At 34.3% G+C, this 13,354-nt stretch overlaps 1 protein-coding gene across 4 annotated transcripts in view; it reads left to right on the plus strand.

Moving 5' to 3' along the window:
• Positions 1-11,329, plus strand: part of LOC108965503 (polyhomeotic-proximal chromatin protein) — a 388,316-nt gene extending 376,987 nt beyond the window's left edge. For 2 of the 4 annotated variants that reach the window (XM_018927971.1, XM_018927972.1), the window contains exons 7-9: positions 353-664; positions 6,323-6,812; positions 10,443-11,329. In XM_018927971.1, the coding sequence (XP_018783516.1) occupies positions 353-664; positions 6,323-6,812; positions 10,443-10,989 (1,349 nt within the window). In that variant the 3' untranslated portion in view covers positions 10,990-11,329. The remainder of the gene's footprint in view (positions 1-352; positions 665-6,322; positions 6,813-10,442) is intronic. The other 2 variants (XM_018927973.1, XM_018927974.1) reach the window with 2 other exon arrangements.
• The last annotated feature ends 2,025 nt before the right edge of the window (positions 11,330-13,354 follow it).

Below are 13,354 nucleotides of genomic sequence, written 5' to 3' on the forward strand. Positions count from 1 at the left end.
GATTTGCGATAATTTTCGCTGGCTCATGCTGACAAAACCAATAGCAGTTTGCCGATGCAAACACGTCAGCACACACACACACACTTACCTTATAATATGCTTTTGTACAAAATATATGTAGGTATATAGTACGTATGTACAAATATAGGTATATGAATGTCTGCGTTGTTTATTTGCTTATATCAATTTATGAATTTTCGTAACAGTAAATATTCTCTTTCGCTTCAACGCTCTTCGCCGACACATTGCAACGGCTTTTCAAATAAATTTCCATTTTTTATTTTTTCCCTCACCCTTTGCCGCCTGCCGCATCGCCATGGCTACTGTTTGTGTTGCCATCATGCTCAATCAGGACTTGTTATGTCAAGCGCATATCAAACCACAAGCATATACAAGCCGTCAGAAGCGAAAATACGACGCGTACAGACACCGCCGCAGAGCGTGGGCGCAGGTGGCGGTGTTATGAATGCCGGCGGTGGAGCTGGAGCCGGTGGCGTGGGCTTTACCATCACCTCAGCCGCAACATCTACAGCTTTGGCCACTACACTTCAGCTACAGCAGCAACAACAACAACAGCAGCACCATCAACGTCAGCACCAACAGCAGCAGCTGCAGCAACATCATTCTCTCCACCAGGACATTGTAATGAAGCCCGATTCGCACGGTAAGTAGTCAGTCGTACGCCGTGTCCTCGCTAATCAGTTGGCGCAGCGCTGTCACATCAGTTACAACTCATGCATTCGTTTATTATTATAATTTTTTTTTTGTATTACTGTTAACAGCGTATCAGATCTCATTTTGTATGCACATATTGTTGATATCCTTGTTATCCTTGTTGTAATTGGGAATTGAATTTTTGCGCTCTACTAAAAACCTACTAATAAAACGAATGGCGAAAATATCACATTTCATACATAACATTACCATATTTAGTAATCTAACACGTATCAATACACACATTAATACCGAGCTACTACTAAAACACACCTACATCCATGTATGTGTTTGGAAATATCCTGACTCACTTTCCTTATATTCGTTTCCTTAACCTTTAACGGTGATTGGCATATTTTTCCGTTTTTGCTTTATTATTGTATTTGTGTTCATTTTCGTAGCTTTTCTTCATCATTAAATTTCTCGATGTGCTTGCGGCATTATAGCGAAATCACGTCACATCGCCTTATGCTCTTAAATAACTAATGCATGTCAATATTTAACCATAAACAAGTACAGCTATATGTACACACATATATATGTATATACCTACCATTTACATAACATGGGTGACTTTTTTCTTTGTTGTAACTCTGTATCTACTCATGTATTATTAACGGTACATGTGTAATCTACGCTTTTAGTGCAAAATCGTTCCGCAAACAACGTCTGAGCCGAAGGAATATGTGTGATTTAGGTCGGTGATTACGTGATTTTATCCAATAAAATTGCAAACTAATCTCCAACTCTCTAATTTATACATACATTTTTCTACGTGGCTTTTTTTGTTTGTTCTTCTTCTTACTGGCGTAGACAACGCTTACGCGGTTATAGCCGCGTTTACAATACCACGTCAGTTGTTCTTCCTTTTCCCTGTTTGGCGCCAATTGGAGATTCCAAGTGTAGCCAGGCCCTTCTCCACCTGGTCTTTCCAACGGAGTAGAGATCTTCCTTTGCTTCCCCCGGCGGGTACTACGTCGAATACTTTCAGAGCTGGAGCTATGTCAATGTCGTTGTATATCTGGTACAGCTCATCGTTCCATCGAATGCGATATTCGCCATTGCCAATGCGCAAAGGACCCTAAATCTTCCGCAGAACCTCTCCCGCGAAAACTCGTAACATCGACTCATCAGATGTTGTCATCGTCCATGCCTCTGCGCCATATTGCAGGACGGGTCATATAGAGTTTGGTTTTTGTTCGTCGAAAGACCTACTCATACTGAAGTAGTACCTATTGGCAAGAGTTATTCTATATTGGATTTCGAGGCTGACATTGTTGTTGCTGTTAGTACTGGTTCCAAGATAGACGAAACTATCTACGACTTCGAAGTTATGACTGTCTTTGTTTGATGATCGGAGATATTTCGTCTTGCACTCGTTCACTACCAGACCCATTTGATTCGCTTCCTTTTCCAGTCTGAAGAAAGCTGACGTGATGGCAGTAATGTTGAGGCCAATGATATCAATATCAACGACGTACGCCAGCAGTTGTACAGTCATGTAGAAGATTGTACTTTCTCTATGCAGCTCTGCAGCTCGAATTATTTTCTACAGCAGTAGATTGAGGAAGTCACACGACAAGGAGTCGCCTTGTCTGAAACTTCGTTTAGTATCGAACGAATCGAAAGAGCCCTTCCCGATCCTAACGGATTTGGTGCTACCCCTGGCTGTTGTTTCCTTTTCACTGGGGGCATTCGCAAACCGAGCGCACAACCCTGGGTGATTATGGGGATGGTTCGCCTTCAAACAGATAATCTTTGGCTACCCAGAGGATACTTGGTCTCAAACCGAAAGTCGTGAGCTGCTTGAGCAATATATAAAATAATCATTTCTGGCCACTCAGAGAACTTTCTTTACTTGCGCGAACTTCTACACATTCCTTTTTACTTCTTCTAGAAGAACATAAAACGTTAAAGCCTAAGTTATAACACTCGATATTCTTCAAATATTTCTTTTTAAAAAATCACACATGCCGATGACTGTGAATAGCAGCGACACACAGTAAACAGATTATTAAACTTAATTATTACTGACCAAGCATTCCTACTCTGCCAAGGCATCTTTATACTAGTAACCTTATTATCTTTCATTAACCCATTATCCATATTAATTCTTTCCATTTTATCAACGAATTCTTGCTTACAAGTCGTTTGGATACATCTACATCACTTCCAAACCACTAATGCCATTTACTCCAACTAAAACTACCAATAGATTCAAATCTGGACTTCCAATCAGCGAATCATGCATGAAAACAGAAATATTACTTTTAAACCAATGCTGGTGGTTTTGGCCTTGTGTGCTGGAGTAAAAAGATACAAGTAGATCTAGAAGACGCAGTGCTGTCCATTGAAGAGAGTATTGCTCAACTGCTTTGCCATGCCTTGAAAACATCCTGCTTTTATAATTTTTCCCCAGTTTTAAGTTTTTTTCGCAGAAATTAAGAGATGTACTGCCTTTCTGGAAAACTACCCAATAAATCATAACAGAATATTAGACCTTTGGAATAAAAGTTGTGTAAGTCTTTGGAAGTACGAATATTTTCGTACATTTTGTCATTTTGTTTATTAAAAACTTCTCAATGGTGAAAAATTTTCATCTATAAAAAGAATATTGACCAGTTGGTCGACGGTAGGTTTTTATGGGGAGGTCATCTCGAATAAGTCTTGACACCGATTTGGTCAATATATCAATTTCCTATGTATATCATACTTTTATAGTTTCTAAAGGGGATTTCTACAAATGTTTTCCCGAATACTTTTTATGGCTGAGCTAATGCGAACTAGGCAACATTTGAAAAAAAAACGACCAAAAATGCGATAAACAAACATTTTAGAAATTTAATTTTTTGAAAAGCTCATAAATTTCTCTTACGCTTTTACCACACTTATATAAAAGAATTTATGGCAAGCCTAAGTACTTTATAGGGTGTCCAAAGCTTCCTTCTATGTGCTACAAACTGCCTTATTAAACCATAATCAGTCATTAAGTTTTATGTTACTCGGTTAAGTGGCAATACACATACATAACATCAATATATCTACATATGTATGTATGTACATATATAAAAAATACGTGTAATCTTCGTTGGATTATTTTTAGCAACTCCACACGTGCAACCAAAGAGCAGCGTAATTCTCTGCACTTAAATGGTACTTATTGCATTAATAATGCTTGAAAAACATAATGTATTCATTATGCATATCCTTATATAAGTATGTTGGCAACAAATGTATTTACCAAATAATTCGATCATCCTTTGAGGCATTGTAAACCAGACTGTGTAAACATAATAACCAGCAAGTAACTGAATTTGCTTCCGAATCAAAAATACTATACACAGTTATGTTTATATATATATACATATGTATATTTATATACGTATTTGTATATATTTAGTAAGTTATGTTCATATGTGACGCAGTTGGGCATCCATAAAAGCAAGCTTTCATCCTCAATTACGATTCCACTTTTACTGCTTCCAACATCAATGGGGGCAATATTACACATTTCGTCACTAATGTTTGTATGTTTAAATAATATCCATCGTGGATACATATATATACATACATACATAAAATCTCTGCGGAAGTCAATTATTTAGCTTTTCAATTACGTTTTCTGTGCTGATTTTATATTTCTGCTGAATTAACTTCACATTACAAGTTAAGGGTTTTATAAATATTGCTAACGGTTCGTGTTGAAGATTTCAAAAGCATAATGAATACCTTTGATTTTGTTAATTCTGAATTATATAGTCAGCATTATATGATGGGTTTATGGATATTTGAAAATCTGCCTTTTTTCAGCAACTTAAAAAATTGCATTTTGTGACCATTTTCAAGCGAAAATAACTGTAAAAATATTCAAAAAATTCAGTAACAATTTATATTTTTAGAATAACTTACAAGATTTGTTATAATCGTACTAAAACATAAAAAATCATTTCTTTGGAGAAATCGGGTTTAAAGCTAACTTAGTGACGTTCATAGTCAGCGCGGACCGGGTTTGAAGATCGTGATTTCCTAAACCTATATATTTTCGATCAAATCATTTTTGGATGTTTGAATATCTTCCAAATTTGTTTAAACGAAAATAATTGTAGAAAACCGAATATCCAGAAAACTCAGTAATAATTAACAGTTTTCGAATATCTTGTTTAGATTTGTGAGAATCGGTAAAAAATAATTTCTTCGGAGAAATCGAGTTTAAAGCTATCTGAGCGGCGTTTGTAGCGCGGACCGGGTTTGAAGTCATCAAATCATTTTCGTGGCATATTTATGTATACTACAATGAGCAAAAAATTGTAAGACTTTGTTAATAATTTTAAAATTCTTCATTTATTCTTAAAAATCTATGTCGTTCCCCTCAAAGTAATCCCCGCTTGGCTCTAATTCACTTATGTCAACATTTTTTCCAATCCTCGAAACAGTTCTTAAAGCCAATTTCCGGAAAGCCTTCAATGCGCGTAGTGATTCACGTTTAATGTCTGCATTATCGTGGTGCTAAACCCAAGAGTTGTCGGCCCATAATTAACGACGCATACCACTCAAATAGTATTGGTACTTTACAGTTTCAGCGGTCAGAAAGAATTCGAAGTACACCTCAATAATCGAAGAAAGCTGTCAACATAACCTTGAGTTTTGAACTGCTTCGGCTCTCCTTCGCCACGATATTCGATCATAATACGTCTCATGATATCTTGGTAGTTGGAAAGCATTGTTTCACAGAAGTTAACATGCCACTATTTTTCAAAGCAATGAGTGATTTGGGAACCAATCGTGCTTTCACTTTTCTTAGGCCCAAATGATCCTTCAAAATGGTTTTCATTAATACAATGAAGCCAGTAAGAACTCTGACTGTTAACCGTTGACAATCAAACAGCAATTCCTTTATTTAATTGACGAGTTGATCATTTGTTAATGTTGATAGCCTTCCCGGGCCTGGAAGGGCTTTTTTACGAACATTTGTTCGAATTTATGATGCGCGTCTTAGACTCCTGTTCATCTCTTCGATTGTCACATACATACACTTAACGCTCTCGTTTATAATCATCATATATTTTATATTAACTGTAAAAAATTCCGGCTTTTACTCCATCCGATTATAACTGTATATATAAATATTAAATATCTGTAGGTAAAAGAAAATTCGTTAATTTACATATACATACATAAGAATACTTCCGGACTACTTGCGAAGATACTGTAATTTTTCACATTTCGGGTACACTTCAACCAGCCAAACTCAAACCACTCATACTTGTGATTAATACAATGGCTAATGGCTTTACTACACATATTACAACACCAACAAATATGTATATAAATTCAGTTTAATATGTCTAACTAAACAAGAGGCTACTGGTGATGGCTTTTATACGGAGTAAAATTCCATGTTTCGTGCAACTTACATTCATACCTCATCTGTTTGTCGATTAACGCAAATTAATATACCATCACATCATATGCTACGATGAGTTAAGATAACAAGACTCCTTGTATTTAACTCAGCCATTAAAATTCATCGTAAAATAAATATTAAAGATAATTAGGCCCACATTTGCTGAGAGTATAACTTGTTTTAAATAAACTCATCAATTCGTAGAGTCACCAAGAAACTCGCCAACAACCACAACCAAAACCACACCACCACCACCAGCCACACTTACAACCAACAACCTAGGCAACCGTAAATCGCCACAAAAGTCGCCAAACAAACTGTTACGCGCTCGTGCCACACGCACCACACGCACCACGGCCACCAACATCGCAGAATTGGCTGCTGACAGCACCGCGGTGCCGGCAACAACACACATCACAACAACAGCAGGGGCAACGGTGGCAACAGCAACACTCACGTTTGCAATTGGTGAATTGATTTGGGGTCCATCGCGCGGTTATCCCGCCTGGCCGGGCAAGGTGGTGAATGTGGAAACGGATGAGCCATCACAAACCGCTAATGGTGAACCAGCTGTTTGGGTGCAATGGTTCAGTGGTGGTGGTCGTATCATAACCGAATTGATAGCGATCACTTCGTTACACAGTCTGTCTGATGGTCTGGAGGCGCATCACAAAGCGCAAAAGGATACTAGAAAGTGAGCACTTACCATAAGTTAGTTTGTAAAGGTTTATTACGGTACTTAGCATACGAAGTTTATAACGTGTGTTTTCTAAACGAATATTCAGGTTTAAGATTTTAACAGTCTACTAATTGGGCTAGCTATAATATAGGTGTGATTTTGACATTGGAAATGAAGTGCTCGTTTCTCCTAAATATGCCATAAAAATCAACCCGATATGCAGCGTTCTCAAATAGGTCAAGAAGTGACTAGAGTCATATGCGTATGTGTTGCTTCTTGTATACCAGACATTCATGAAAAAGAGCTTTGTCACGGCTTCAAGAGACAATTCGAAAAATATTTGAGTAAAAAACGAAGTTCTATTCTCATCTGTTGAATTTTTTTGTAAAATATTACTTTGGTAAAATACAAAAAAAAAAAATGTTTAGAACCCTTTAATTCGAAGAATGATTGAAATCTAACTTTTGTGGATTGTATAATAAAATTGTTTCGCATTTAACTGCAATTTCAAGAGGGTATCCAAGCTCTTAAGCGATTCTATGAGCTCGTGCTCTCGTCAACTTACTTCTGCTTCGTATTCATATAATATCTATATATTTTTTAGATTTGCAACAATTTTCTCAAAATAGCGGACTTGTAAAAAAAGTTTTGTTTTCAGTTTTTTCGGAATTTTTATAGTGAAATGAAAAAACACAGATCTTATATTTAGCTGTCATTTTGAGTTTTGTTTGAGTACACATATTTTGTTAATTGCGATATTTATTATTATTAACATTATAACCCAAAATTTCTTGAGTTTTTGCGACTACTTTTTAATGAACGGTTTTATATTTCAAAAAAAAAAATTCCTAATTAGGCGATAGCCACATTAGTGATGATTAAAAATTTTCAGCAATCAATGGAACCATTTTTGAGAAATCGTGAACGCCATTTTAAAAAAATGTAGTTTTGAGAAAACACACTTGAAAATTCGAGTATGTAGGGCACCTTTCTAAAGGCTTTACTTTCTCACTCCTGTAACTTTCCAGCTACATTCAATTTCGGTATATTACTTCATCAGCACATTCTATGAAAGCTCTTGATGGGATTTATGCAAAAACAAATCGATTTTTTGGTACCGTCACACGGCATGATCTCCTTAGTACCAAAGATACCGTATTTAGTTTACTATAAAATTTTACTCTGAAACTGAATACATGCGATGGTCTACGGGTAATATCGTTTAACGATTTGAAAAACTCCATAAAATGTATTTGAAGCCTTAATACATAGGCTGAAATACCTCAAGACTTCAACTAGAAAAATGTGTTTCCTTTTCAACGGATGTATCATGTTTTGGGAACCTAGCATGTATTTTAATCCTAAAAAATCGATTTTTTTTTTTCAAAATCCTAGATTGCTCTAATCGCCTAATTGAAGAAATAACAGAAGGCTGATGAATATTGTCCCAAGATCTTTTTGCTTCTTCTTACCTGAATCTGCTAATGCGTCTAAAAACACAAAAATATATCGACGACATGGAAAAATTTGAAATACTCCTCTTTATACAACGAAACCCACACGTTTAGTACGTAGAACAATGCAACTAAGCATGCCTTTCCTTCAACTATTTTCATGCGTATAGTATGTACAGTTGTATTCAAAATAATAATAGCGCGTGAGTTAGAGTCATATCATTGAAATTTTACTCGTAATTGTACGTGTAAATGAGAAGCACCGCTATTTAAGAATCTCATTATAAAATTAAGAAATGAGGGCAAAACTTATTCGGAAATAGAAGACCTCTTGGAATGTACTGCAGCAATGATAGCCAATGCTATTGAATATGTCAGAAAGCAGGGGCAGAAAAAAAGAATATATTATTAAGAATACTATTAAAATGAAAAAAATATTAGGGCATGTTTTTATTTGTATGTTGTTGGGCCCATATATAGTAGCGACAATGTCATGAATAAACATGTGTAGATATTTTGAATACCACAATGTTACCTTGAGCAGAATACGTATTGTTTCTGAAATAAGCCTTCCAGATTTTACTAACCAAGGAGTGGTTTCGTAGCAAAAGAATTGAGGTCATGCCTTGGCCTGCGCCCGACCTCAATCTCATAGAGAATCTGTGTCGTGATATTAAGAAAAAAGGTAGAAAAGACAAACTTCTTAGGGGGGAAATGCCTAAATCCCGTTGTAAAGGTCTGGGCAACTATATACCGCGTCGCTGGAAGGCAGATTTAGACAATAGAGGCTTATTCACCAAATACTGAACACCATTTCTTTGTGTCTATACACAATTTTTAGATTTACCTATGTTTCAGTTACTTTTTTAAACCACATGTGAGTGGTAGTACACCATTTTTCGGAACAACGAATTTTCGAGCTATTCTATTTGTATTATAGTTAATGAACAATTTTGCGGTTTTATGCATGTAAATGCCATATAATATGTAAAATAAATGTTTCTGTTATGTTCGTGCTCAATTTCAACAAAGAAAAAATCAAATAAACTTTTTATAAGATGTACGTAAATTGACCTCCTGGCACTATTATTATTTTGAACACAGCTGTATACAGGCGACCTATTTCCTTAGAGGTATAGGTCTGAAGTTTATGCAGGTTTTTGTCTTCCTAAGAGGCTGCTCATTTATAGAAAACCCGTATGAATTACCATATAAGTTACCATACAAACTAACCGATGAAAAACATGTTCTTGTATGGAAACTCTTGTATTTGTGCTTCGAAGCAACCGAAAAAAAAATTTTTTTGTATCTTTTTTTTTTTTAATAATACGCGCTTTGCTTAGGTAGTAAATGAAAACCATGGCTCAGAGAAGAAAAAAAACACCAACAAATGGATATCCGTTTGGAATTTATAATATTTTTTTTCTGCGGCAGCGATATTGTTATTATATTATAGAAATATGTTTTCAAGCTTATTATAATTATTTAAGGATTTTTTAGTAAATTATTTTTAATTGCACTCAGTGTTGTTGTAAACATAAAGTATTTAAGTAAGAAGATTATAACCGGAATGCTGAAAAATTATAAATTTTAACGGTAATTATTATTATTTCGTGGTTTTTATTTTTATTTCATTACTATTTATAAACTTTTTGATTTACATCTGAAGTAGAATTATCTATTTGCTTATTGCTGTATTTTTTACCATTTGTAGTTTATTTTTACTTTTACGAAGTTGAATGCACTTTTTAGTTAAATTGTGAGCTTTTTAAGATTTTATATGCAAATATGCCAATACCAAATTCGAAAGTATTATTTATCGAATTCAGACTATTTAATATTTTTTTTCTTATTTTACGTTTAAAATTAGCAAAATAACTGTTTACTTTCTTATTAATTGATTTTTTCTTTTTTTTTTATTAATTTTTCTACTCCTTCCAACCCGCTGTTTACGTGTCATGTGAATATGTGTCTATGTGTGTGTACATGTTGAATGTATCCAACTCCACACCACCACCAACAACAACAATAAAATTGCCAACAATTGTCTACAACAACAAATAATCCCACCACCAAATATCCCCAAAACGAATCGAAACAACAACACACTCCACACATTTCCCCATGTGGGGCGCCACAAAATTACAAAAACAAAACAAAACAAAAATCACAAATTCATACACACAAAAAGGAGCCGAAAATTGAATTCACAACTCGAGCGTGCCATTCAAGAAGCAATGACCGAATTGGATCGTATTTCAGCTACTTCGACAACAACAACATTTGTGAACGCAACAGCCGCCAATAAGCAATTGCAGCAGGCAACCGCCTCGTCGACCACAAGCACAACGCTCAACAACAACGCGAACAGTCCAAATCGCAATAAGCGCCACAGCAACACCATGCAGCGTCTACACAATAACAACAATAACCACAATAGCAGCACTGGCAGCGCTGCGGCAGCCACAGCCAACGGTGGTTATGCAATTGTGCCAACATCTGGTGGACCCACACACGCCATATCCACCACCACCAGCGCGCAGAACAGCTTCGGCGCACCACCACCAACAACAGCAACAGCACCACGCAACAAACCAATACGCATAGCGCCAGCACCGGCACCCACCGGCACTTCACCCAACAAAGCAACAGCCGGCACTGCAGTGGCGCTCAACCACGCGCAGGCGCAGTCGGCACAACAAGCCACCACGCAACAGCTCTCGGCGCTGGGCAAATGACACGGGGAGTCGTGCGCACAAGTCTCCTGGTCCATGCAAACCTACACGCTTGTCATACACAACAAATAGCTGATGGGCGGCGCCGTTAAAGATGCGGAGCAATGAGTGGTAAACGCCGGCGAAGAAGCTTGAGCCCAGCAGTGACGGTTTTAAAGGAATTGAGCAACGCATTATGGCACACATACATGTATGTATGTATGTATGTGGCGTTTACGCATGAATGCGTATAAAAATAATCATAAAGAATATGAAATATGAAAAATAAAATATATTTATATGTATTTCATAAACATTCAAGTTGTTTGTTACGGCTTAAAAAATAATGTATGTATTTAGTACATAGATATTTACCATATATGTACATATGTATGTATATAAGATATGTGCAGAGCTACTAAACAGTTTTATATACATACATGCATACATAGAAACAAAAATATAGTACATACATACATAAGTGAAATGTTAATTTTCCTGAATTTGTATATTTTCTCTACAATAACAGCTTCGAAAAACTTCATTTAATTGAAAAATCATATTTCTCTTATGATAAGCGATAAAATGAATGTTATGGAAATACTTTTATGCTTTTATGAATTTGTAAAGATTTAGTTGTTGCAACAAATTTCGTTAAACTTTCTTATAGTTGTAGTGTATAGTTTAAGCACAACCAATAAATGAGTATGTTTCTTTAAGAACATCCTTCTGGAATAGTATTTTATGAATTGTAATTGTACAAATTGAAAGCAAAGTTATAAGAAATACTTTGTTCGTTAGTTATTGACTTTAGTGTGTAAGTTGAATGTAAAATGTAAGTTTAAAAATTAAAAATTATTTATAATATAAAAAAGGAAATATTTTTTCTTAACGCTTTCCATTGAGGCGTTCAAAACATGCTAATGCTTGCAAAACATTACAAAATAAAAACACTGCTAACAGATTGTTTTTGCTTTCAATAAATATTTTAAGCACTATAAAAGCAAACAAAAAAATATTTTTTTTTCAATAATGCCACAATAGAATTTCAGTTAATGCTAATGACAATAAACAAATGAAGAGATACATAAATTATTATTTGAATATATACAAGCAACATAAATATAAATATGTAGCTACAAAAAAAGCAGATAATATACTTTTTTGTTGCAGCAAATGTATACATTTATGGCTAAAAAAAATATGATAGACACAAAATACGTAAAAAAGCTATGAATAAGTGAGTAATATAGTTTTTAACAATAGTTCTGAATTGTTTACATAAGTCTTGTTTTGAAAATTTAACATTTTATATTATGCAAATCTTTTTTGTTTATAAATAAATTGTTTTTGTTGCATTTTTATTTAGTTTTACAGAAATTAATATAAAATATTTAGCATTAAGCCATTGAAGAAGCTTAGAACAGTAAAAACGTAGCTGTAGTTGAAAACATAAATAATATGCAGTATCAGTAAATAAATTTAACAGAAAAACTAATAATAAAATAATAAAAAATAGAAATGAGAAACAAAAAAAAATTAAAAACAATAGAAATGAGTAACAGAAAATGATAATAACACAATAAAAATGGATTTAAATGTATTTAAGATGCTAATAATCAAAAGCAATGGTTAATCAAATGCAATAGTACACAATTAACAAATAAACACAGACAAAATATTTGGGGTTTTATACGCCGATTTAGAAAGATCCATACAACATAAATGCGAAAACATAAATTTTTGGCGGAAAAATAAAAATTTTAACATAAAACGCGCAGACAAATAATGAAATAAACGAAGAATGTAAGCAAAAATTATTTATTAGTTTACATTTATGTGCACAACTTTAATTTTTCTTTTTGCTGTAATATATTTTATTGAATAAAATGTTTCGTTAACATTTTTATATAAATATGCTCAAAATTCTAATGTTTTGAGAATTTGTTTTTATTATTTTTGTTACATTTATATTAATTACCAATTTTCTTTTAATTTGGCTACATATACATATTAATATAGCTCTCAAAATGGTGCACGCATCCCAAATCGAGTAATTTAAATTTCAACCATTTTCCACTGTACACATTTGATGAAATTTGTCTTTTTAAGAGCCACTAAAAAACTAATTTTACGAGAATGTATTTATGCATATATATTTAAAAAAAAATCAATTGTAAGTACATGGCTAGTATTTAATAAATTTGTTGTTATTTTTTTAGTATAGTTTTTTAGATGCTCATATATGTATGTACATACATATATGCTTCAAAATAAATAAATCACGACAACAAGCACAATAACAATTATGGCTAAAGCATTAAATGTGTCATTACTAAAGATTCATAGCAAGCAAAAACAAATAAAGCAAAATAGTTACAATAAAGCA

The sequence above is a fragment of the Bactrocera latifrons genome, unplaced genomic scaffold (assembly GCF_001853355.1).
Source record: "Bactrocera latifrons isolate USDA-ARS-PBARC rearing strain unplaced genomic scaffold, ASM185335v1 scaffold_140, whole genome shotgun sequence".
Classification (NCBI taxonomy): domain Eukaryota; kingdom Metazoa; phylum Arthropoda; class Insecta; order Diptera; family Tephritidae; genus Bactrocera; species Bactrocera latifrons.